General features: G+C 37.7%; 1 protein-coding gene across 1 annotated transcript in view; it reads left to right on the forward strand.

Moving 5' to 3' along the window:
- si:ch211-196i2.1 (collagen alpha-1(I) chain) overlaps positions 1-26,572 on the forward strand; it is a 70,176-nt gene that overhangs the window by 14,775 nt on the left and 28,829 nt on the right. The window contains exons 2-7 of the mRNA XM_052588465.1: positions 9,870-10,014; positions 10,519-10,677; positions 11,759-11,954; positions 14,074-14,205; positions 14,463-14,543; positions 25,520-26,173. Coding sequence (XP_052444425.1) covers positions 9,870-10,014; positions 10,519-10,677; positions 11,759-11,954; positions 14,074-14,205; positions 14,463-14,543; positions 25,520-26,173 — 1,367 coding nt within the window. The remainder of the gene's footprint in view (positions 1-9,869; positions 10,015-10,518; positions 10,678-11,758; positions 11,955-14,073; positions 14,206-14,462; positions 14,544-25,519; positions 26,174-26,572) is intronic.

Consider the following 26,572-nt stretch of genomic DNA (forward strand, 5'->3'; position numbering starts at 1 on the left):
TAAAAAAATGTTAGTACAGGAATTTGAGTTTTAAAATGTTGTAAATTAAAAAGATACAAAAACCTAATACAAGCTCAATTTCATTTTTCTTCTCATAATGTTTTATAGCGCATTTCATAACAACAAAAGTGTGTTGCATTCCCGCAGGAGGTGCTATAGTGGACATTAGGATAAATGGCCTGCATTTCACTAACTATTCTCTTTCAGGACAGCTGCCAATGCAACAGTTCTTTGGTCAACCAGTTTCCCCACAAAGACCACCTTGGTCAACCAACATTCTTTTCTGGTGAAATTTACAACATGGCTGTACTTGTCCACCAGCATCAAACCAGAATGGAAATGAATGCTAGTCTATGGTGGACTTTAATGCAGTGTAGAGTATGTTTCTAGTCTTAGAAGTCTTTGAAATAAAAGCAGACAAATAATTTTATGGTTGGATAGCTGCTACAAAGACAAGCTTTGACATGGGTATTTGACAACAGTCTATGCTAGAGATGTCTGATCTCAACAGTAATGCATATTTACCTTGTGATTACCTCCATTCATGTTAGTAATAAACCATGGAGAATTTGACCAGGAGCAATTTCAGTCATCTGTCTCCCGTTGTTGTCGGCAGATGAGTCTTCACAAGTGTCCGTTTTGAGATAGACATGTATTGACTAGTTCTACATACATCATTTTTTCTGACGTTGTCAATGTCTTTGTGCTTCTTATGGTTTTGGGCATTACATTTTAGCCCAAGGGCTTTTTTGGAGCCAGGGACCCCTTACAGGGAAGAGGATTTTCTAAGGACCCCTTAATAATTATAATAGTATTTAAGGCTAAAGTTTAATGTGGGTAGGAGGAATGAACATAATATGAATGTTTTATTAGTGCAAATGGTCCCCATTGTGTACAGTATGTACTTTTTAATACTACAACATAATATAATTAAATTGACCATATTTTCCTGAAAGTTGCAGCATAGGTGCCGATCCGGTGGGAGCTCTTGAAAATCACAAGATAGTCTTTGTTCGTTTTAACCAATAAGAAATGGATTGCTGTTTTTGCAACTTTATTCTCAAAATTGATAGTTCATTTGAGGCTTTTTTACCATTGTTTTAATGGCAAATGTCGAGAGTGCATTATTGTAATATGAGAGGGCGCCAGCAAAGATCTCTCGGCCTGCTCTCCATTATAATATAGTGATCATGGCTCTGATTCCTCAGATATTATGTGTAACTCAAACCCGCGAATAAGTGCTTTTTGTAAACAGGTATTTATTAAATAACAACCCTCATATAAAGAATGTGTGTATTATTTGGTTGGTAATTGCATGCATTTCACTAAATAAATAAAGATACATTTTGTGTAGGGAATTCATCAAACGCACCATCAAACGGAGTATAGCCTACTCTAGAGAAAACTAGCACCCAGTATAATAAATTACTGAGTAATAAGAATTTGCATTTGTTGCATATGTGTGTGATAACTTAGAACAGTTATCATTTACTTGTGTAAACAGTAGTGAAAATGTGTTTTATTAAAAAAAAAAACTACATATTGTACAACAGACAAGTTAAATTAAGTCACCATAGACCTTTCATAGGTTTAGTTGTCTCATTTAGTTTTCTGTTAATGGGGTTATGATGCCAAGTTGCAATGCTAGATCTGAAGCCAACAGTGCGAACACTTTTAATTCCTTATATAGGTGGTGTTGGCGCAGTGGATAAGACGCATGCCTTTGGTGTGAGAGATCCAGGTTCAAATCCACTGTGGGGTACCAATGTGTCCCTGAGCAACACACTTAAGCCCTAATTGCGCCAGAGGCGTGCGACCTCTGACATAGCACAATTGGGTTCGCCCCTGTTTTAGACAGTTTAAGATGAGGGATCGAGTCAAGTCAGGGTTAAGTCATGAAAATATCCGTGAAATATGACAAATGGTTTACTTGCTGCTAGTATTGAGTTTTTGGAGTTATATGATCAGAATGGCATACAGATTATTTTTTTGCAGTATACTGCATGGAGTATGAAAATGAAGCTGAAAGTACAATTCTAGTCAGTCATTTCATGCTCATATTGTGCACAGTATACATACTGAAACACAGTATACATACTTTCTTTTAAATCAATTGTCTTACCAAGAGGATTCAAGGATAGTCTCATTTGTGCAATTGTGCATGTCACACTAGAGAATTGCTCCTGATCACTTTTAACCTGCTGACACTCTTGAGTACTACCTCCCAGTTCAGATACACTGAGTTCACTATCTCTCACATTTTAAAGCAAGAAAGCTGATAGTACTTAATGATCCTTTAAGCTCTTGGCAGATGAACGAATGCACAGCTATTACAACGAAAGTCTCCTTTCTACAGTGGGTCTTTTGAGCTTTTGCTCCAGAGTATTCCCTAAGGAACTTGCCTTTTTCCTCTGTAGTCAAAGTCTGCCAAGCGCTGTCAATCCAAACCAATCTGAGAAGGTTAAAGAGAACTCTAGAAATGCCTGACTTAACTCTTAAGACTTAACAAGTCTCTCTGTGTTTTAAAAAGTCTTGTCCCGAATAAATGCTTGAGCACATACTTAATAAAAGTAATACAATTTCATACCTCCCTCAAATATTTGCAAGTATTTTATTTTATTTTTCGGAAATGAAGCAAGAAATATACCAAGTAGAAGATCATATTTTTTGTTGTACTAGGTGCCCCTTTCCTTTACCTTTTCCTTTCCATTTCCCTTGAGTTTGAGTTCCCACTGAAACCCAGTAGACAAATTGCCCAACTGTATCCGGACCATTATTTACAGTCTGGTATCTTTCATTCATTTTCCAGATGAGCAGTAGAGCGAAGAAACAAACAAAACAAAACAAAATCAGTTAAAGCATGTGTCAGCTTTTAGACAGTCCTAATGAATTCAGCACAGCCCTTTTTAACCTTGCATAAAGCAAATATCCCAGGTTTAAGAGCTTATTATTAAGTCACTGGATATTTTATGTAATGATATTTTCTAATTATCTTTGATTTGTTATCAGAGTACAGCCATGGGTGATTAGACTCTTCACCTGCTGGGTGGAAGCTCAATTTGGGCTGGAGCAAATTTATCAAACTGACCACATCTTGGGCTTTTAAGAAGCAGTGCTCTTCCCATGTAGATGTTCAGCAGGTTAGAGGAAGTCTTTAACCACTGATTATTATGCCATCTGACCTCAATCTCGTCAGGCTGCCCTACATAATTGGGGTACAGTAATTGAGCTATCTTCTAGCCCTTCCCGTGCCATTAGCGTAATGCTATCCTGGAGGGAAGACGCTGCGGCAGGCGACTCTATTTCCCCTGATCATGGAGCTTCACAGGATCCAGACAGAGGGGGCCCAGGGTGGATATCAGCTGATAACCATGTATTTCTCTTGGAAACCAGCCATTTGGTTTGGGTAGGGCATTTTCGCCAAGGACAGAGCCTGATATGACCTCATATGGTGGTTAAGGCTAAATAATTCATTTACCTTGGGGTACCGTGTGGCGAAAGCTTCCATATGGAAGGAGAGTTCTCCAGGAAATGCAGGGGTAATGTAGTTGTGACTTAGAAAAAAGGTTAAGCATTTGACTTTGCCTGATTTTGCCTGATTTGCCTGATTTTGTTGTATTTAAAATCCCAGTTTTGTTGGAAGATGTCGTAGCAGTGTCTTCTGTTTTTGATCCACTAACAAGCTCCAGATCCATAAGCTCTTTCTGTAGAAGGCATTTTTGCACTCTTATAGAAACAAAATCTGCTTTGGATGAAGTTTTGTGTTTTCATATAAGCTAGGGAGCCTTTAAATAATTTATATAAAACCCAGATCTACTAGAATAACTCAGAGGAATCAAACACATCTGAAAAAAACCTGATAGATTGGTTGATTCGCTTTATGGCACTGCCTTGTGTAATCAAAAGCTTGAAAATCCTTTCATGTTTAAAAAAATGAATTACATGAGGTTTTCATAGAAGAGTTAAATGAAGAATTTTCACAATGATTAGGGGTGTGATGTCGTGCTTGCTCAGTGGGATTGTATAATATTCTGTATTCAAGTAAAATTGACCATGTAAAGCAGATGTTTTTCTCTTTTGATGAAATGTGTGAACCCTATCTAGTAACATACGAGAGCAGAACATTTTGGGAATTTTCTTCTGCCTCTTATCAGTCATCACTGCAAAGCGTCATTGTGCCACATGGGATCAATATGACCTCTGCCCTCTCACCTGCATTTCAGAACATGAGCTCCATGTCTGGTTTCTCATCTCCATATCTCCTCAGAGAGCTTTCATGGAGTCTGTATCACAGCCCATCAATCCATTCTTTCTGAGGCAGTTTTAACCCTCTTTCAGTCGCATGGTAGGTCCAACTAAGATGACTTCTGGACCTTAACATCTGCTTGGATGATTCAACAAACAGAACCTTCTCACAGAACCCAAAAAAATGACCTATAGTGATTATTCCAAAAGTTTCCACGATGTGGAGCACCGGCTGTTGTCAGACTGCTTGTGCATTAAAAAATCTCACTAGATTATTATTAAAATTAATGGCAAAATAAAAATTTGGAAATGTAAACTGATATTTTCTACTGACACTACAGCAAAATGTATAAATAACTGGCCAAATACCATTCTTTGGGGTAAAAGTACTAAAGTACCTAAGACTTTTGCACAGTAGTGTATGTATAAAGTAAGTATAATTAAATTAAGTATATGAGTGAAATCTTTACAGTAGATGGGAAACCGATCTGTATTTATGACAAAGAACTGCACAGATACAGATATTCTAACAATCTATCCATAAACACACACTTTGTGTCCTCCGTTCATGTTCGAGTTTGCTCGTGCCACTCCGCAGCGGTCTGCGGATTACACTGAAAGACAGGGAGGAGACAGGTCTGACGCCGTTTTCATATGAAATTTAAGCAGAATGACTCAGAATGATACAGTTTATGGAGCTAAATGCTATACCCCTGCTAAAAAATAGCCTAGCGACTCCCATGCTTCTTGCGTACATTTCCGAGAGCCAGGACAGATATTTTAATTGTTCTCTCAGACGTTTAAGAGGCACCGAAATGAGGCACCACAATCTGTGTTCTGATTCGGTTCATTCGTACAGGTTACATAGGTACCGGTGCCATATTGGCATATTGAAATTGAAATTAAAAAGGAATTTTCATTCTCACTTTACAATGGAGGAAAGCACATTGCAGCATGATACATTTTCTTTTTTTTATCTCTAACCTGATCCCCTGCAAAACAGTGTGCTGCTAAAAATGTTATTATATCAAATAGTTTGACAAACAATTCCCTCATCCACTTCTTATATTTCTCCTCCACTTTCCTGAAGAGATTGATATTCTGTACTAATTCTGTAGAGCATCTCAACCTGCTGTTGTCAGCAAGACTGAGAAGCCCAGACTACAGTGAAAGATGAAAAACATTTTCAGGGACTGTAGTGGCTCTGTATCTAGTTTTTGCGATCAAAGTTTCGCTTCATGGATGCAGCATGTGACATGATGTAACCTGTGGCTAATTCTGGATTTTATTTAGCGTTTGCGTATGCGATCCATCAACACAGTCCCTGAGTGCCAGTGTTATGCTGTGTCTGAACACAAATCCCACGCAATACTGACATCCACATCTGGCACTGTGTATTGAGCTTTTAGAAGCAAATCTAACCTGCTTTCACAGGATATGCTGAGGAAGATGCTTTACTTCATTCATAATTGACCATAATGCTACTTTTAGTTTACTGGCATCTTGAATTTTCTTGCAGAACTATGCCATACTTAAAGTCTTTGCTATTTGTTTTTCTTGTAGCACGTATTGTTGAGTTCTAAAGAAAAAATGACCTTGGGGGTTAAATCCTTCTGGTATTTTACTCATGTGAGTTTAAATGCTTGCAATGGGATATTATTTATTTCACCTTCTTATGTAAAGGTTACTGTTTTGCATCAGTCTTGTCATTGCATCTGCCTTTAAATTCTAAGCTGTCTGATTCTTGTATTTATGGCTTGACCGTCAGAGCTTTGCTTTTATTCTTTAGGCCAATCCTCCTGCAGCATCCCGTTTCAAAGTAGTCTACTGACGAAATCTTCTACCCACTACAAACCATTATAGGAGAGTTATTAGAGAGAAGCAGACTTTACTACCAGGACACAACAACTAATTCGTCTGCCTTCAAATTATCTTTCCGCCACATTGTTTCCACACTTTTTTTTTTTTTTTGTGTCGTTCTGTCGTCTAGCTTAACTTGACCTCTCCAAGTGGTCCATGAGGCTTTGTACTTTTTAAAAAAGAGCTTGCACATTTTACCACAAATGTTGTTTGTCTCTCAAGAAATGTTCCAATGTGCACGTGTGAATGATTGTGAGGGTCTTCACTGCAGGGCATGGGCAGAGATGAAGGGGCCTTCATTTGAGATGCAGTTGTGGCTTTTGATGCATGTCTTGAAAAACAATACTAGTACTGTGTTATGGTTGCTGAGACGCCACAGAGAAGTTATTATCATATGCCATAATTACTTACAGAATGCCAAACAATCCTTATTCAAATAGTTGTCTGACATTTGATCAATTATTCTCATTATGCATCACATAGAGGTGCTGGCAGGAAATGAAACAGTTGTTTTGTACTTGGTGCTTTTTATATTAGTTACTTTTAAATGATGAAAACCTTTTGACTACTAAGTGAAATTATTTAACCCTTTGCTAAAAACCCTTTACCTAATTTAGTGTTCAAAGGGAAAAAAAATCACTTTTAATTATCTTGTTATGCTGAATTATCACCAAATATTGGATTAATTATTTTTGTCAACTTTTCTTTCAATGATCATGGGGTAAGTCAGTAAGCTTTATTCCAATACGATAACATTAACTAGCATTTTCTGAAAAAATTAAAACCTCCCTGGGTCAAAATGACCTGAACAAAACATGGGGTTAAAATATGAAGAAGCAGATTATTGAAGAGATACAAAAGGAAATTAATAATTTAACACCGAAACTTACTCTTCTGTGTTCTAATTGTATTACTTTTTTTAATTATTATTATTTTATGAATGATAATAGCCATGTAGCTTCAAAGCACACTATCCACTCCAACTCTTACTAACTTGTAATTAATGAAGTTTGTCTTTTGTCTGAGTGGGTTTATTGTGGCAACACTGAAAAGCCCTGTTATCCACTCTGTTGCACATCCATGTGGCAGTCGTACAACTTGCAGACATGATGTGTCCTCGAGGAATGTTCTTCTTGGCTTAGTCCAAGCTGATGAGAATGCATCACCCACAGCCCTCACAGAAAGTATTCAGACAGTGTGCAGTTTGTGACCCCACATCAATCTTCCCTGTCATAAACACAGCTTTGAACATAAGCCATGTTTTGAAACACGGACACCACGGTGCCCTCAGGATATGGCGGTAGTTTACGAGTACACTTTTTTCAAGTAAGAACGATTCATGCGTCTGTTTTTTTTCTTTCTATGTGTGTTGTCATTTCTGTGTCATCTGAAACTGAGGGAAATCACATCAGTCATTTTGCTAGAAGTGAACTTGGGTAAGAGCTGTTAAACCTTAACCTTTCCTGAAAGTGTATCCTTTCTCTAATTCCCTTTGTTCTCTCTTCTCCTCTATGTTATTCTTTATTTTTCAAAGTTTTTTGATAAATGATACCATGTTGCCATGATGCTTCACAAGCACATTTCTCCCAGCAGCTCTCTAGATTCTAATCTAAATTAGTGGAATATAGGATCTTTTATTTCAATGTAATTTAAGATGACAGCATCTCCACATCTGGACTGAAGTCATCTGAGCTTTGATGTGAGCATGATGTCATATCCTCAGTATTTATGGATCTTTTTGTTAGTCTAAAGCAGGTCTTAACCTCAAAATCACTTCTTTTGTTTTCAGACTTTCAGCCAGCAGACTCAGTTTGTTGATATATCATTGTAAGGACAGGAAGTAAGCCAAATTCTCTCGGAATATCAGTAAAAATTTCCATTGGATTGCTCATGTATGGGTTAATATTGTTGGCTAATGGTTCAGAAACAATCATAGTGTTTTGAGAGGTGGATTTTTGTCTGTGTCACCAGATAGGGGTCTGCATATGTGTTTCCAGCATGAAACTGTGACCAATACAGCTTGACTAATAGCCATAAATAATGTGACAACCACCATGAAATTGGCAGGAGTGCTACGTAGAATGTAGCTGTCCATTTAGAACTATTTTATTGCAGCAAAAAAAAAAAAGAATGTACATTGAAGAATATATCTCTTTTTAAAGAAAATGTTATTAATAATTGCAGAAATTTCAGATGCGAGAAACCAACAAATCTGGTGAAAGTTTGGAGCATGTTCACATGTGTTTACTATGAGACCAAGGGAAAGTAAGAGAAGAGGGGGATGTGTAATCCTGTTGGAGCAATTACATGTTCCTGGAAAAAGGCTTGCAGAGCTCGTTACACAGTGTGTAAATCAGCTGGGCTTCGTGTGCATGTTCAGTCATCAGAATCCTCGCTTCACCTGTTGACTCACTCTCATCCTTGTTAACAGTTAAGCAGTCCTAAGCATAGGTAAGATACAAGCATAAGCAAGATTTTTAAGAAATTAATTATTATTATGTTATTCAACAAGAATGCATTAAATTGATCAAAAGTGACAGGAAAGACATTTACAATGTTATATATAATATTTATTTTGAACCTATTAATAAAAAAATCTAGAAAATACGTATCATATTTCCACAAAAATATAAAGCAGCACAGTTGTTTTCAACATTGATTATAAGAAATGTTTCTTGAGCACCAAATCAGCATATTAGAATGCTTTCTAAAGGATTATGTGGATTATATGTAACAATGTTGCTGTTTTACTGTATGTTTGATCAAATAAATAATGTGTAATGTTTTAAGTTTTCAAAAACATTGAAATCAAATCTTACTGACCTCACACAAAATGAATCCTCAGGGCCAGCAGCATACAGAAACCTGATAATAATCATCCTAGAAACATGAATAAAAACTCAAACCTATAATAATAAATTAATAATAAGGTTATACGTGTAATCTGATAAATAGCATGCATACAGTGCATATAAAATAAAGAATATAAACAATATAATAACTGTAGAGATCCAAACCAAAAGCATGTTAAAACATCTTGTAAGTGAAGTCTGCACTCCTATCTGAAGCTTATGGTGATGGATCAGTTCTCACCGAGTAAATAAACCAGGTGTGTTTCAGACCTGCTCATTGCAAATGGTGTTTTCTGAGCAGCTCGCTCTCATTTGATTAAATGCAGCATTCAGCAAGATTTATTCCTCTCATTTTCAACAATGCTGCACACTAAAACATAAGTCTGCAAGCTGGGGGCATGAGGTATGTACAAGCACATAAACATTAGCAAGCACACGCTGTAAATTAAGTCATTCAGCGCCCACAGGCAATGAGCATGTTAAAGAGGAAACAATGGTGGGCACTATGGGGGTATGACTGCACCTTTTAAGACCAGCTGACTCATTATGACCCTCTAAACGTCTAATGAAAGGGCTGAACAGGTCTGTTTCTCCATACGGTGAACTGATTTCCTGAGTGACTGCTCACACAGACTTGCCTCAGAGTCGCTAAGACCTCAACAGAGCTAATGATTAATACCGCAAAAATGCACCTAGACAACAGAGCCTTTTGTTTACAGGCTCGGTTTTCATCTGTACCTGCTGCGTTATCCGAAACAGATGTTTCTGGGATCCATTATGCAATCTAGGCTAGACCTAGTCCTCCAATGACTTACCCACCCTCATATCTTTCAGAAAAAAAGATGAAGTTTTGTTGAGAATGTACTTAATGGGCTTAACATGTTTTTCCTCTTACTTTTAATTGTTTGGCAGAAGCAATAGACCTTCTTGATCATCTGTGGCAGGTGGCTAATCACAGCAACGCATCAGTAACACAGGAAAGCCAAAGATGTCCAGTCCTGCATGTAGGCCAGTACTCCACCCTCTCTATACCACTACGGCAGGTGTTTGGACACAGGTATGCAAATGTATTTTTGGGTATTTTTTAATGATGTTTTTCTGTTAGCACACTCCAAATATTATTTGTACGTGTATCAATCTTAAACATATACATATACACTATTTGTAACTTTAGTATAGGGACCAATTCTCACTATTAACTAGTTGCTTTTTAGCATGCCTATTAATAACATATTGCTTGTTCATTAGTACTTATAAAGAACATATTCTGTATGACCATATTCTACACCACTAATCCTACCCAATACCTGAATTTACCAACTACCTTACTAACAATAGCAGCATATTAGTAGTTCATTGAGGCAAAAGTCATATAGTTAATGGTTTGTCAATAGCAAGGATTGGACTTTAAAGTAAAGTGTGACCACAGTTTTGTGTCCTTGTAAAATTAAGACCGAAAATAAATGTTATTAAATTTTAATTTTATATACTGTATGATATTATTTCTTAAAGCCAGTGTAGATGTGTAATTCTAAGCCTTTCTCTCTTATTTCATGCTCAGGTTTGGTGATGAGTTCAGTCTGCTGTTGCATCTGCGTAGCCCCCAGTCTGAAGACCGAAGTGTGCTAACTTTCCTCTGTCCAGATGGGCACATTCTACTGCAGATTCGCATCAGTGCCTACACTTTTACCTTTATCAGTACCCAACAACGACACTATGAGTGAGTCTTCACTGATAGACATGGAGAGTGTTTAAGAAACACTTTACCTCTAATTTTATCTCTTATATTTACCATGTTGGAAATATTATGGCGTCCCTGTGTTTATTTTATTTCATTTTATTTTATTTCTCCAAAGCAGACAGTTAGAGCATCCAAACATTTATTCACCTAATAAAAAACACACATTTCCTGACAGGACAAGTTGGAAACGAGTCAAGTTTACGTAATTGCCAATGTTGAATTATTTTTACATGGGGATTAACGGGGAACCATCTGAAAACTCAATTACTTGGTGGTCTTCATTATTTTGTGGTTCATACTTTGGTCCCAAAGCTGTCATCTTGGCAGGAAAAATATAATTAAAAAGGCACATCTCAGTGAATCCTGTTATGTAACCACAGTCTGTTGATTCTTCTTCTCCTCTCTTATTTTCTGTTGCTTGCTTTTGAATGTCATTGACCTTCTTTGTTCCTCTTTCATGATGACAAACCCATCCTCATCAGCTGCTCATTCTTCATGTCATGGAAGTATTAGTTTTGGCCAATGGTTAATCTTAAACACAAGCACAAATCCCACTGTGTTGAGGAGCTCTGTGATATATTAAACCAAGATTTCTAGATTTAGCTTAGACTTAAGCCAAGCAGTACAGTGGAGACGTGTAAATGAGGCATGGGATTTAACTCATGGCCTCTCAAAACTAATATTTGGACCTGTCGCCTAATTACCCACCTGCAGGACAAAATAAATGGAAGTTTTACACTCACATTTTACTTGTTTGTGCTTCTCATTTATTATGAGGTGACATAGCAATGCCATAATGTCCTTACTGTGTTCTCATATGGGTTTCTGTTTAGTTTAAACTTTTAAAAAAAAGTAATTTGTCATTATACAGACAGGAAGCGTTATGCCTCTGAATGTTTTGCCAGGAAACTTAATGGATTCTGCTTTCCTTAACCCCCCCCCCCCCCCCCCAACTCTCCTTGTTCTCCGATGCTCTAGCATGCGATTTGACCAGACCACCCTGCCAAGAAAACTATATAAAGTAGTTCGTTTTTTAACAAACCCTTCCTGTTGTTCCCAGGTTCCCTGTGGCAGTGCTGTCTGATGGGGGTTGGCACCGCGTGGCGGTCAGCGTCTCCTCGGGCCGGTTGGCATTGTATGTGGATTGCTCCATGGTTGAGAGCGTGGACTGGGCTTACAAGGACGATTTGGGAATCTCCACTGATGGCCTGGTTATGGTGGGAGGAATCATTGAGGGTTTTGAGACACCTTTTGAGGTCAGTATGCAAACATACAAGGATGTAGTACCTATCACTTACTGTGTGATAATAATGTATCCTTCATCTCACCAGCTCTCAGCACACGACACATACTCTAAATACATCTCCAAACATCCCCAGTCCACATTTAAAACCAAAGTAAGGTTTATGGAGGATGAGGGTCTCTCAGTGTATAGGAGTTACTATACCCCAAGCTGAACATCTGCGTTTATACTCATTCAAGTTTCCAGAAGGATTGGACATTCTGTTGCTGACAAGCGGATTTTAAATTTTTTATGTGCAACTATCTGTTACAAACTGCCAGCACGGTTTCTTACATAAATAATATCTGATGCAAAATTTAACACAAGTATGATTTGTTGGTTAATAACAATAGCATGTCATAACATGAAACATTTCATGTAGCACTCAGTTAAAGAATGATTTTAATAAATAATTTATTAAATACATTTAATCATGTTATCATCCCCAATTGTAAACTCAATCTTTTCCCCATAGTGCAGGTATCCTAAATTCATAGTTCCTAATCCTTTAATGCATTGTTCATACTGACAGCCATATTAAGTAAATTCCGAAAAATGAAAATTTACTCCAAGATTAATCCAAGATATAGATGATTTAGCTTCTTCCACAATTTAGCATTTCATGATTTGGGAATCGGTGCCGTCAGAAATGAGAGTTCAAACGGCTGATAAATACATCACAATGATCCACAACATGAACCTAGTCCATCAATTAACATCTTGTGAAGTGAAAAGTTGTTCCATTGTTGTAAGAATCAAATCCAAATCCATAAAGGCTTTTCAACTTTAAACCTTCACTTCTGGCCAAAATATGAGTCCATGATAATGCTTACTGCACCAGAAAAGTCCCCAGTTGTCCCAATGACATATTTGTTTCGAACTGTTTTGGCTTATTTACGGTGCTTGATCTGTGCATATTTCTCACCTGATTCAGGCGAGACCATTATTTCGATGGAGAAAGCAGTATTATAGGACTAGAATAGTATAACTAATATTTAACCTGGAAACAATGGTTTGATCTTATAAAGGTCTTATAAACTGATAAATCTAAATAAATGAGAAGCATAAACAAGTTTCTTATAAACATGCAGCTTTTCACTACACAAGATGTTATTTAATGGACTAGAGTCATGTGGATTACTTGTGGTTTATTGTGATGGTTTTATCAGCTCTTTGGACACTTATTCTGGTGGCACCCATTAACTGTAGAGGATCCAATGGTGAGTAAGTGATTTAATGCAAAATTTCTCCAATGAAGGAACAAAATCTTCTTGGATGGCCTGAAGTTGAGGACATTTTCAGCAAATGTTAATTTTTGGATGAACTTCTTTAATTTGTTGCTACTGTATACAGAGTAAAGGAGTCACGTCTACAACCCTAAATACATAATTGTTGACATTTTAACATTTTGTTGTTTCCGCTATGAACAAAAAACATATATGCTATCTTAGATTAACCCGCTTGGCATATAAATGAAATGATCCATGTAAAAATAGTTACACTAGATGTAGATAGAATATGTATAGCTGGGGTGTGTACATAGATTATCGATTATAACAATAGACCAACATCAGGTTGGGTGTAAAAAAAATAAAAAATAAAAAAACACATTTTTGGAGATTATTTTGGCCTTCTAAAATGAATTTCTAGAAATGAACTAAATTCCTGTGCTGAAGGACAAGCATTTTAATGGAAGTAGGAGTGTAGTTTAGACGGCTGTGCAGTGCACAAGTTAAATGCCCTTTTTTAGTTTTGTTATACATGGAAAGTTACTACAGCATGAAGTCTATGCAGAGTCTCAGAGAATGACATCATAGAGTTCAAACATCCCATTTACATACTCACACACTGAACTTAGTCATAAGGTGACATGATTAGGGTGTTCATTTACCCAACTTTTAGGGCAAAACTACATAATCATAACAAATATCATTGCATTATAAGATGGTTTATAAAAGCAGGTATGCTTATGTATGTGTGTGTGTGTGTGTGTGCGTCTGTAAGCAGACATGCATGTATGCACTGTGTGACCATATGGGTTGTGTGTACGCATCTGTATAAGTGTAATAGTTTAATTTGCCTCGTATCTTTAGGGTGATCTGATGCAAGTGGCATTTCTGATGGGAGAACCAGACGCAGCTCGAGATCAGTGTGTCGTTTTGCAACCCCAGTGTGGCGGAACCGGACACAAACCACCTCGCTCTCCTCGCATACACACTGAAGAGGTAAGTGAGCCATACTGTACAGGGAATATCATGTAACCTACACACACTGATTTCTTATGAGATTAGTTACTGCCAAGTGACTGATGAATTCACTATGCCATTGATATAAACAACAAAACATATAGGAAATGCATTTATATTATTGTGTATAATTATACTGTGTGTATACAGGATCTGTATCTCAAAATGCATATTTTCTACAGGATCTACATACATAATCTTTTCTACAGCTTTGTTTTGCCTTTCCCCCTGTCCAGGAACTTCTGCTGTCCTCAAATGACCTGGAAGACTTATTAGAGGCAGTAGAGGACAGTGACTCTATTCGTGCAAAACTGACTGTAAGTAGAAATACTATGGAGCTGTGACATAGTAACTAAGTTAGTTCTCATATAAAGTAAAATTCATAGTCCAAATTGATACTATTATTTACTCACATTCATGCCATTCCAAACCCATATGACATTCTATATAATATACAAGAACATGTATTGCAGAATGTCTATAGTGGTCTTTTCTATAGCACAAAAAAAGAGGACTGTGACACTTTTAAAAAATATGAAGAAGCAGCTTAAAAGTTTATTCTCTTCATCACAAAACACTTTGTACAATTCAGAAGACTATATAGCAATAAAAAATATAGCAGATGAGTCTTATGAACCACATGTATGGTACATTTATAGCAGCTATATGGTGAGTAAATAATGACAGAAAAGTAACTTTGGTAAATTAACTCTTTAAATTCATATCCATTCAATTACTTTAAATTACCTAGCAAATAATCAAAGTTTGATATAATACATTGATATAATATATATATATCTCAGCCAGTTTTAGAGTTAAGAGTTGTTACTAACAAAAATGCTGAAAAACATTGTATTTTGAAAATCATATTTTGATTGCATGTTTGGTGTGGATACAACTGTTTGAAATCGGGACTTTAACCATGACATGTAAACTTTTAATTTATTTTACCATTCAACATATTTTAAACATTGTTAAAAGCTGTATTTGTATTTGCACACCTTTCCTGTCAGGCTGATAGGATTTTAATGTCTAATTTGCGGTTTTTATATGTACAAAATCAAAAGAAATTACTGATGAGAACAAATGACCGTCTTACAGTTGTCAAACATACTGTGAACCTGTAATCACACATCAAACCCAAGTGGGCTTTCCAAATTTTTTTTTCTCTTCTTAAAGCCAGATAAAGATGGTGTGTGGTGTTGCTGAGCTATAGCAAGTGTGTTTGCCAGCTGTGTGCTGTTTGGCCAATGGATTCATGGTCATTGTGGGCTGTGACTCACACTTAGAAACTGCAGATATAAGTATTAAATATCCATACATTTCAAAAACTAAGAATGTAGCATAGCATGTTTCAATCATCTAGAGCTTCAATCAATCACCTGGACTTCATTATCTTGTGTCAAAAAGATGGTGGATTTCAAAGACTAAACAGCACCAGATTTTATTTTAATAACCTGTTTTATTTCTCCAGTTTTGGTGTCTCTTGTGGCATAACCTCTTGACTGAACCTTTTTTGTTGTGGTGTTTCGCTTTGATGCCTCCGCCACTTTTGCTTTGCCTGTTTCCTGGTCTCATGCTCCCAGTGGAATGGATTAATTAGAAACTTATGGCTTTCTTTGATCCCTTTTACAGAACAGGTGGTCAAGGGTCAAAAGTAATTACTAATTTTAACTTGTCACTCATTTTTAGTGTCACAGCTTTGAGGCCAAAGACATAAATATTTAGTTGGATATGTGTATGTATGCAGATTTAGCATTTTTATATTTAGCAGTTTAACTATATGAGCACCATCAATCGAGGTCTAAAGCACAGACCCTGTCCAGACATGGAGTTTCACATGTTTATGTTATAGTAAGTGTTCTCTTGACCCAATTGGCGAAGTGTGTGTGATTGTCAGAGGCAGTATATTTGATGGTGTTAGTGTGTTTGGAAATAGCCTTGTTCTTCCCGTGGGTTTCGTTTAGCAGAGGTGGGCACTGTAATGGATTTACTCTGCACTAAAATTAGGTTTGAATTGGACGTAGAACTCCTCTAGGGAAGTGTCAGAATTACTCAGACAGGCTGTGAAGTATTCAATATCTCCAGACTTGTCTTGGCTTTGAACTCACTCTCTCTCTATGAGTGTAAAGTAAACAATGTAAGATTTGTGTAGGCGCTTTATTTGTTATGGACAAACGCGTGGACATGCATGAGCAATTTCCAACTGTCCTTAAACTAAGCACATTGGAAGTACTGTTTATACTTTGTTTACAAATAACTTGAGCTGCCATTTTCCCTCTATTCTTTCTGATTTTAGGGACAAAGGTTGAAAGTTAGGCTGAGTGCATTTTGTTTTTTTCTATCATCTCTGTCATTTTCAGCTCAAATGATTATTATTATAAGCTCTGGAAAAGGCAGGGATTTGGACTAATGTCTAAGTTATATCATACACAGTTAAGCCATTCAGAGACTTTATCTGAAATCTATATTGTTTTACTGATTTATTAATAGTGATAAAAGTTTAAACATTGGAGGTCAATAATCTTTTTTTAATAGAAATGAATGGGTTTTTTTTTATTTTTATTTTATATTTTTTTCAAATAAATGGTGTTCTTTTGAACTTTCTGTTCATCTAAGAATTCTGAAAAAAGTTATTATTGATTTTACAAAAATATTAAGTAGCAAAATTGTTTTCAACATTTATAATACTAAATGTTTTTTTTTTCAGCATGAAATCAGCATATTTGTAGACTGGAGTAGTGGCTGCTTGGAAATGTAGCTTTGCCATCACAGGAATATATCAACTTTTTAAAATGTATTCAAATAGATACGTTTTTCAAAATTAGAATAATATTTCACGCTGTTTTAGATCAAATAAATGGAGCCTTGGCTCTGCAAAACTAACTACTTGGGAGAAAAAAAAAGAAAGGAAAAAAAACTCTTTACTTTACTCGTTACTTAATTAACTTTTGAACAGTGTTGTAGGTTCCCTTTCAGTCGGTCACTCTCAACGTCACATACCCATGGTTCCCACTACACCTTTCAAAGACCAAGTGGTGAACCTGTAAGCATTGCCCCCGGAGTAGGCAGATCCAGCCCTGGCTTGGCTATGTCCCGTCCGAGCATTGAGATGCTACGTAGACCGTACACTAAGTTTCAGGACCTCAGACCAGCTCTTTATTGGTTAAAGAGGCTGGCAGAAGGGGAATGCCATTTTTAAGCAGAGGGTGGCCCACTGGATTGTGGATGCCATCACCCTGGCTTATCAGGCACAGGGTGTGCCCTGCCCGTTCAGGTTGCTCACTCACTCATCTAAAGTGTTGCATCCTAAAGTGCTGGCTCGTGGTGCCTCACTGACAGATATTTGTAGAGCTGCCTATTGGGTGACCCCCCAGCATATTCGCTAGATTCTATAGCCTTCGTGTAGAGCCAGTTATCCTCCTGTGTTCTCACCTAAAACGGGTAGTGGCACTGAGGTCCCCATTTAGTGTAGGCTTGCTAAAACTGCTACAGAGTGTCCGTACTGTAGACCCTATTGAGATCTTCCATCACCCTTGGCAGCTGGAGACTGCAGAATGTCCAGCCCCAGGCCTTCATGTTAAATCTGTTAGAACCTTGAAAGTCTGGGATCCATATTTAGACCTAGGCGGTACTCATACTGTATGTGTACAGTCCACAGTATAGCCTAAAGGCGGTCGCACACCGGACGAGAAGCGCTGCGTCGCGTCGCGCCACATGTAGGACAACTCGAGGTATCGCACACCGGACGCGCACATTCTATATGCGCAAGCTCAATTTCGCAGCAAGATGGGTGAGTTTTAACTTCACCTATTATTATTATTTAAAAAAAAAAAATTGATAAAAGCTGAGTTTTGAACGTTAATTAATTAAAAGAATCTGTGTTATAATAAGTCTGTTATTGTTTTGTTGTATCGGTTGTCCAGGCAACAATGCAGCCTGAGTGAAAACGTAACCAAACACTTTGTAATGTTTTATTTCAATGAAACAAATGTACTGTATTTTAGTTTCAGTTTCAGTTTATAACATCTGGTTTTTTTTTATATAAAACTATGCAGATGGCGCTCTGTGGCACGGCAGAAATTTGAACAGCGTTCTGAGTCATAGCTGGGCGCCGCGGACAGACGCCGAATGGCGCCGCTGGTGTGTGCATACTCATAGAGAATAATGTGTTCGAATTTTAAAGACGTGGCGCGACGTGGTGCTGCGCTTCTCGTCCGGTGTGCGACCCCCTTTAGAACCTGTGTTTCCCTGGCTGACTTCTTCCTTCCCCAGAGGAATAAAATGACCTCCAATTTCTCCATATACACCTAAATAAATGCTATATGCGTATTTGCTTCTGAAAACTCCTTCAAGAAGGATGGGGCTTCTGCAGCGTCCCTGTTCCCAGTGGAATGGGTGCATTGTCCCAGTGTTATCCATTCTCACTCAGTGAGGAAGTGCTTTGACAATGGTGAGTGGAACTAGGCACTGGAAGAGGCAGCACCCATGGCGCTTTGGTAGGGATCCTGATTTGACGGTCATGACGTGAAGTAGAGAGTAACCAACTGAAAGGGAACGTCTTGGTTATGTATGATAACCCTCGGGAACGGAGATGTCACGTCCCATCGCCATGGGTGCAGTACCACCGCTGAGCGGCCGGGTCACTGGCTCGGCTCCTCTGCTAAAACTTGGTATGCACTTCACCTGCTGCCTTATTATACTTACGCTATGATCAACGGCAGCTGGATGCAATAATTGCATGCCAATGTACATTGGTTAATTTAGATTACACTCGAAGTGGATTAGTCTATCGAAGCGATATTCCAATTTCGTCGGTCACTGATGGGACTTTCTGTTCCCTCCTTCAGGAAAACGAGGGTTAACATATGTAACCAAGACGTTTCTGTTTTTCTTTCATTCCGAGCACGAGACATTACAAAGATATTTAATCATACTGACGTGCATGCATGATTGAGGTGAACTCATAGAACAGTTGCCTTGCAACCTATTAAAAAAACTACTTAAGATAATGAGCCTATGAACACATATGTCATCCTAGTAATAATTCAGGCAACAAGTTGTCTTCTTGTCTGTTAGCTTGCAGTGCATGCTATTTCCATGTCCCAAGCTTAAAAAAAAAATCCCTCTCAGCAAATTACAACAATGCACTGATGCATTAAACTGAGAAGCTTCTCTTTCAGATATGTCAGATTCATAATGAGCTCACAGTAATGTACAGTAATTGGAGTGTGCCAAGGATTACACTGATGGGTTGAAACATAGTTTACTTTAAAATCCAATAGTGGAATTATATTAATGGCTCGATTGTATGACAGTTTTATCAATGGCCAATGTGAGAGAAAGTTTAAATAAACAGAATTATATTCAAACTTTCTCTGCCTAGAAATGTGTTTGCAAATTATATTTAAGCTCTTAAAAGTTTTTACAATCTGAATCAAAGGTTTTGGTTCATCCCTAAAACAGTCCGTTTGACCTATTGACCTGTTTCCCTGCAGCAGCTGTCAGTTGTTTAGTGCAACAAATATAAATGTGTTTGTAATTAAGTTAATATCTATGTATACGTGTGCAAAATATTGTGTCCCATTTGGATGTCACAATGACAATAAACAAGAGTAACAACGTGATTATACAATATTCTGCCCTTATTTGAGCTCAGCTGTGCAAACTGCTAAGGCATTTTTCCCTTTTTGGTGGGTATGATGGTTTACTGCAAACTTCATAATTATATGTCATTGTGAAGGCGTCTATATCACGCCTGCTCTCCTCCTTACTGTCTCTCTTTCCTCGGGCGGTCACAGACTATTCCCAGTACCCTCGGCTCTAGCACCACTGACTGTAATTATCTGTTCTGAGACTGTAATTTAGTACCATCCATCCCCAAACCCACAATAAATCACATGCAGTGAATGCAAAGAGACTTAATCATGCAAAAATATTACTATTTACCATTATGGATGGATGGATAGATAGATAGCCTTGTCAGCACTCATCAGGCTCCTACAAATCCAGAACTGACTGGAATCTTCTGGAAGCAATTATCCGTTATTTGGGAAGGACCCTCGTGACAGATGTCCATAGATTGTCTCCATAAGGACTATCCACATTGGTTTCTGTGTTATGAGTGGAGGGTACGGATGGCCCTCTCTTTGATATAGGATCTTCTCTTTGATTCAAGATACTGTTAGGATTTTTTGTTGTTGTTGTTTGTTCTCTATTTGCACATAATTCACATCAGCAGTATCACAGAAAGCTGTCAAAACAAGCTGTGAATTCTGTCAGATGTTGCCAAAAATGATTCCTCATGTGGATAGTGTTTAAATGTTCCATTAGTCCTCTAGTCTCTATTAGCAGAGTGCTATTGTATAAACCACTGATCCACCTAGGCATGCATGTAAGCACTTGTATCTGGACACAAGCTCACAAAGACAAGAGCACACGCTCGCACAAATACCCACTTAGTTCGCCCCGAAGCCACACAGCCAAACAGGTGTCTCATTGTGTGAAGTAGATGATATGTGTGTGTCTGCATGCATTCTGGGTGTATGTGGGTGGATTGAGAGTTTGTGGGTGTGCTTGTGCATTTTGCATGCATTTGACTAGTCTTGACTGTGAGTTTCACTGCATTTTTGTTGCAAGTGATGTATGTGTGAGTGAGTGAGTGTGTGTATGTGTGTGTGCCACCATGAGGATCTGGATGTGTTTGCTAGGATGTTTTCTGTTGGATTTAATGAGATTTGGAGTCTATGGACAGAGGAATCACGTTCCAAAGGTATGGCTTCATCTGGCAACCCTTCCAAATTGTGTTTGTTTGAGAAAATTGTTCTTACAAATCATGCATCCACATTCTAATCTACTAATGACACGTGGGTTTGGTGGTGCACGCTAATCCAACAGTTAATGAAGCTCCATTTTTTTAATGGATTTTAGTATGTGTATAGATATTCGTGTTGAAAAAGAAGTCATGTGCGTGTAATCAAGTGTTAGTCCATCTATCCTGAAGGCTGACTGTGGTTTGGCTGCAGATGTGAGAGGTTACAGTGGTTTCGGATTATATGAGGGAAATAGTTTTCACTAAGCTGGTTTGACCCAGATTGCCACAGACGATGGGTTCATGTCCAGAGTCAGGGTGCAGATTTTGACTATATTTGACATTTATTGGTTTAGCAATATTTTATAATTTATGTAGTATATTTTTTGCACTTCTCTCATTTCTCTATTTTTTCTTTTTGTGATGCTTATTTTAGTATACTGTATGATAACCACTGGTCTTTATAGGTTTTTTTTTTTATTATTATTATTTTAATGCATAGAACTAAATTGAATTCCCAGCTTGATGTCATATTTTAAAAACCCTCAGTGGCAGAAAAACAACAGCTGTGGCAGCAGTTTTATGACAAGACCAAAATAACATAATGGATGAGACTGAGACTTAATTCTGTTATTTCTGCAGATGTGATTGGTGTTTTCTTACTTAATTTTGTTTTGCACCTAACTGTCTTTATTAAATCTGTTTAGTTTTACAATTTATTTTCTCTGGGGATCTAGGACATGGGTCTATGAAAAACTTTTTACAGGAAGCTGAATTTAAACCAGTCTAAGTGCAGCCGGTTTGTCGTTGCCCATATAAATATCTGTGTCTCTGTGATAGATTTACAGATGGTCACTCTTTCACAATTTGTGTGTGTGTGTGTGATTGTGTGTATGCACTTGACTTTACACTTGCATACAGTATTTATAGACCGAGACATTAAATGCAAATTTGTTCCTTTCAGAAATGAGGTATGATAATAGGCAAGCTTCTTTTGATTTTTTGCTTGTAAACTTACATTTTAGTACTGGTGGTGGTTAGCAGGCATGTAGACGCGTGTGTAAATAAAGTCTCTGAAGCCTAAAGGCATAGCCATTTTGTTTTTTAGGAAACCTTTTAATTCTCCCATAAATCTGTCATCTGGCCCTTTTCACCAATCTGTCTAAACTGCGTTCAGGCTTTTCTGTAACAGACCTTAAATAACAGCAGGGTTGTGCATCATGTGTGCATCAGAGCAACAAATCTGGGAATCTTTTTTGAGGTGAATTATGTCTTAATAGTCATACTAATATATAGATCTTTGCCCAATCTTGTTGCACTCGCTTCTGTATTTTCTCCACTTGTCAGGAAGATCAATGTGATCGGAGATTTCCTGTATAAATGTCACCACCACAATCCTTGGTTGTTGCTATATGGTTTCTCAATATCTGTATGGTATTCTGTTGCCTGGGCACAGTATGGATCCATGTAAATCTTTTTTTTTTTTTGATAAGGTTCAAAAGAACAAACAAAAACCTCTGGTCACAAATTAATGACAAAGCCCGCCCGCCCCTACATAAGTCATGTTACAGATATTTTCATGTTGGTCCTTTTAACAGGAAGCCCCCTGGTGGCCATATGTTGTTATAGCTAGATCTGCGGTGGAAGATGCTCTTTACTGGGTGACTGGGCACTTAATATGAGTCAGTGTGTTCAGACCCCCTTTGGCAGGCTATTAGAGGGATATCAGACCAACAACAGGAAGATAAGCTGGACGACAGCCCTTCGTAGCCAGGTGGAGATCAAGTGTCAGCTTATCAGGCCATGGCCACAGAAAGAGCCATTGTTAGTGATAGTATTAGGTCAGGGGGTCTGATTTTTGCCCAGGTTTTCTTCATATAAAGGCTTTTCAATCCTATTTTTGTATAATATAAAATGTATAATAATTATATAATATATAATTATAAAATGGTACTGGATGTGTTTATTTTTATGTTACTTTTTATTTTCCTGGAAGCCATGAAATTGTCAGACCTTGCAACCCAAAGCAGTATAGAATTATAATTGTGCAACATACAGTAGCTTTATGTATGACTTTTCCTAAGTCTCTTTTAGTTTATCCGCTTGTAAATAAGGCTGAACGATTTGGGAAAATAATCTAATTGCGATTTTTTTCCCCAATATTGCGATTGCGATTTAATATGCGATTTGTTTTGTAAAGATTTTTTTTATCCTCTTTTTTTCCCCAACAAAACGTAATGAATTATTTAAATATGACCAACACAATATTAGATGCATTTAGTGTGAAATATTCTTTCCCATAGGCTGGGCCTATTTGTTATAATTAAATTAAAACATGTATGACTTGAAATAAATGACATTTTTATTGAACTGCTCGTTACAGAAACATCTATGGCTTTGCCACTGTGCATTTCAATAATTTAAACAAAGGTATGCGCACTTTGTAAACACTGTGCAAAATTTACAGTCTGAAGAAAAAAATTATTAAAAATAATAATTATCTTACTGCTCCAAAGTCAGTAACATTTCACACAACTGCAACAGCATTTGCTTTGAAAATATTTAGTAAAATCAAAATAAATAAAGTTATAAATAAAAAAATGGAGAAATGCACTTTTAAATTAGACAAAAACTATTTGAATATTATAATTTGGAATAGATCAACCTCACTTATCAAGTACACAACAATAACACACCACACAGACTAAAGTTCACTACGAGTATGGCACTGCCAGCTATAATGATCCAACAGTTTTGTTCTCAGTGGCTCACAGGTTTTTTGCTAAGAAAACCAGAATATTGACTTTTGCTGGCTTCAAGGATGAGCGAGTGCAAGTCACAATATTCCCTCCTGTGCTAAAAAGACGCTCTGAGGGAGCGCTTGTGGCAGGTACAGGTACTCTGGTAAGGCTCAGCTGTGCGGCTTGACCACATATCTGTAGTGCTAGCAAAAAACTCCACCGTTTTAACCTCCGCGGCGACTTTCTCTTTACACTTTTTGTACAGCTCCGGTATGGCAGTCTGACTGAAGTATGTACGGGAGGGTATATTGTACCGTTTATCAAGCGTATATGTCAATGCCACGAATCCAGGCTTGGTCACCGTGCTGAGAGGCATCATATATTTGGCTATGAACTCGGTTATTGCCCGAGTGATTTCCCCGTGCCGTTTTGAATTACGTTCATACGGAGTGACACTAAGTGCTGAAACAAGTTTGTAGTGTTACCCCGTGAAGTCGCAACGGGAGCACAGCATGCTCTGCATAACACCTGAAGCTGTGCAGCATCTTCTTTTTTGAAACCAAAATAGTTCCACACCACCGACGTGCTGTTCCTCTTTGAGATTAAAGTCGCAGCTGTGTCAGTTACTGACTGTTCCGTCGAGGCAGAGGCCATTGCGCTACAGGTTAAAGATGAACTGACAGGATGAAAAGTTGTTGCAGCCGAGTTCTCCGCTCTTTCGCTCGCGTCACGTGCCCACCTCAAATCGCGCACGTTGCGATTAGAAAATCGCATTTTCTCATATCGCGATATTATCGCAAATGCAATTAATCGTTCAGCCTTACTTGTAAACCTTGCAGATGCCACCAAGAAAACTGAAGCACTCATATTATCTTACAAAAGACACGTTACTGAAACACCTGGCTTAGACTTCATGCAAATAAAGCAACTAGACAGAATCACAGCAGATTTTAAACAGACACATGTTTCAATTTTGCATGATGTCATTTTGATATACAGCTACAATCCTCTGTCTTTGACACTATGATGTGGGTGTTTTATCACAGGGAAAAGGCTGTTTTTCATTTCCCTTCTCATCATTCAGGACCAAGTCAGATCATATGGAATCCAGACCACTCTTCTGTGTAATTTTTCCCTCTTTTTATTTATTTTTTTATTTTATTTTTTTGTCTCTTTCTTCACATTTCATTGATTTAAAACGTAGCCTTTGTGTGTGTCTGAGTGTCTGTGTGACATTGGTTTGCAAGTCTGCTTGTTTGCGTGAGTGTTTTGTGAAACTGTCATTCTGTTTTGACTTTAACTACCAGTGTGTTGTACTGTAGACATGGAAGGATGCCTTGTTTGGAGTGGTACAAATGTGTGAGCCTTGCATGTAACTCATGCACATCTGATCTTCACATGATGTCAGATCTCAGTAGATCATTGCTGATTGCTACAAGATGTTTAATAGTTTAAATTATTGTTGTTTATCAGACTGGAATTACTGCACTCTTGTTTACCTTAACATCTTTTAGAAGCAGCAACTTCACAACCATATGTAAAAATGGAGATTACAGCTTTAATCAAGTCGCATAAACATTCTCACGGTATATTAGACATTATGATGAAGTCATTACATCTTCATTTAACATATTATAGTGGACATAAAGCTCCCAGATGTAAAAATAAATAACAAACAGAATTGAATAATATCTTACACTCAATTCTTGGTTCACATGAAGTCATTTCTTTATGTTAATAGGGTCTCCATAGACGTGGGATTATACGTGGTGATGGTACTCTGCCTACTGGATCCAAACGTCCTGTCTTTGTGGTCCGAGGTGATGTGTTTGAGGTGGATGAGGATACAGACCTGGTAGACCAAAACATCTTGTCCAAAAATGGTGGTAAACCTTCCAAAACTGTCCCAACTGAAACTACAGGCAGCCGTGATGGAAAACCAGACTCCACATCCAAACGTTTAGATGAAAACATCACCACCGACAAGCACAAATCCGGCAAACCTTCACCAAAGAAACCAGTGGATACCACAATTATCAACCTGGATGTTCAGGTACCTGAGAAACCTACCGGAAGTATTGTACCCACTAGTGAGATTCATCTGGAAACCACCTCCAGACCTGAGGATCGAGAATCCAACTTGTTAAAAGAGGATTTGGGGGCCACCACACAGGCTCCTGTGAGAACAACTTCTTGGGAGGAAATCTCAAAAGGAAGTGGAAGAAAAACATCCAAAACTCCAGATATCCCTGTAGGACACGGCTGGGGATCTGAGGAGCACCCAGGTACCGTTATACTTACAGGAAGGCATAGAGATCTTGTGCGTGGCTCTGATGGGAACATGTATCGCATTCAAAGAGGACCCATGGGGCCAGTGGGGCCCCGAGGTGAGCCTGTGAGTATAACTTAAAAATATTATTTTTGCTGTTGCTGTTTATTTTTTTCTTAACACCAGTCCAGCATCTATGGCTATGTTCATGGCAAGAACCAGTAAATCTAAACACAAGTCGATCCACACACAAGTTTTATCTATACACACATGTCTGGGGACAGTTTAGAATATTCAGTTAACCTAACCTGCATGATTTTGGGCTCTGGGAGGAAACTTGAGAATTAGTATATATATATATCAGTGTTGTTATTTATAATTATTAACTTAGACAAAATCTAATAAAAGTTCATTTTTGATAATTGCAATTAAACTGAATTAATAGATGAAAAAAAAAGAAAAGAAAATTAAACTAACTTGAATTTGGCAACTACCATATTTTTCACACTATAAGTCGCACCTGAG

The sequence above is a fragment of the Carassius gibelio genome, chromosome B21 (assembly GCF_023724105.1).
Source record: "Carassius gibelio isolate Cgi1373 ecotype wild population from Czech Republic chromosome B21, carGib1.2-hapl.c, whole genome shotgun sequence".
NCBI classification, from domain to species: Eukaryota; Metazoa; Chordata; class Actinopteri; order Cypriniformes; family Cyprinidae; genus Carassius; species Carassius gibelio.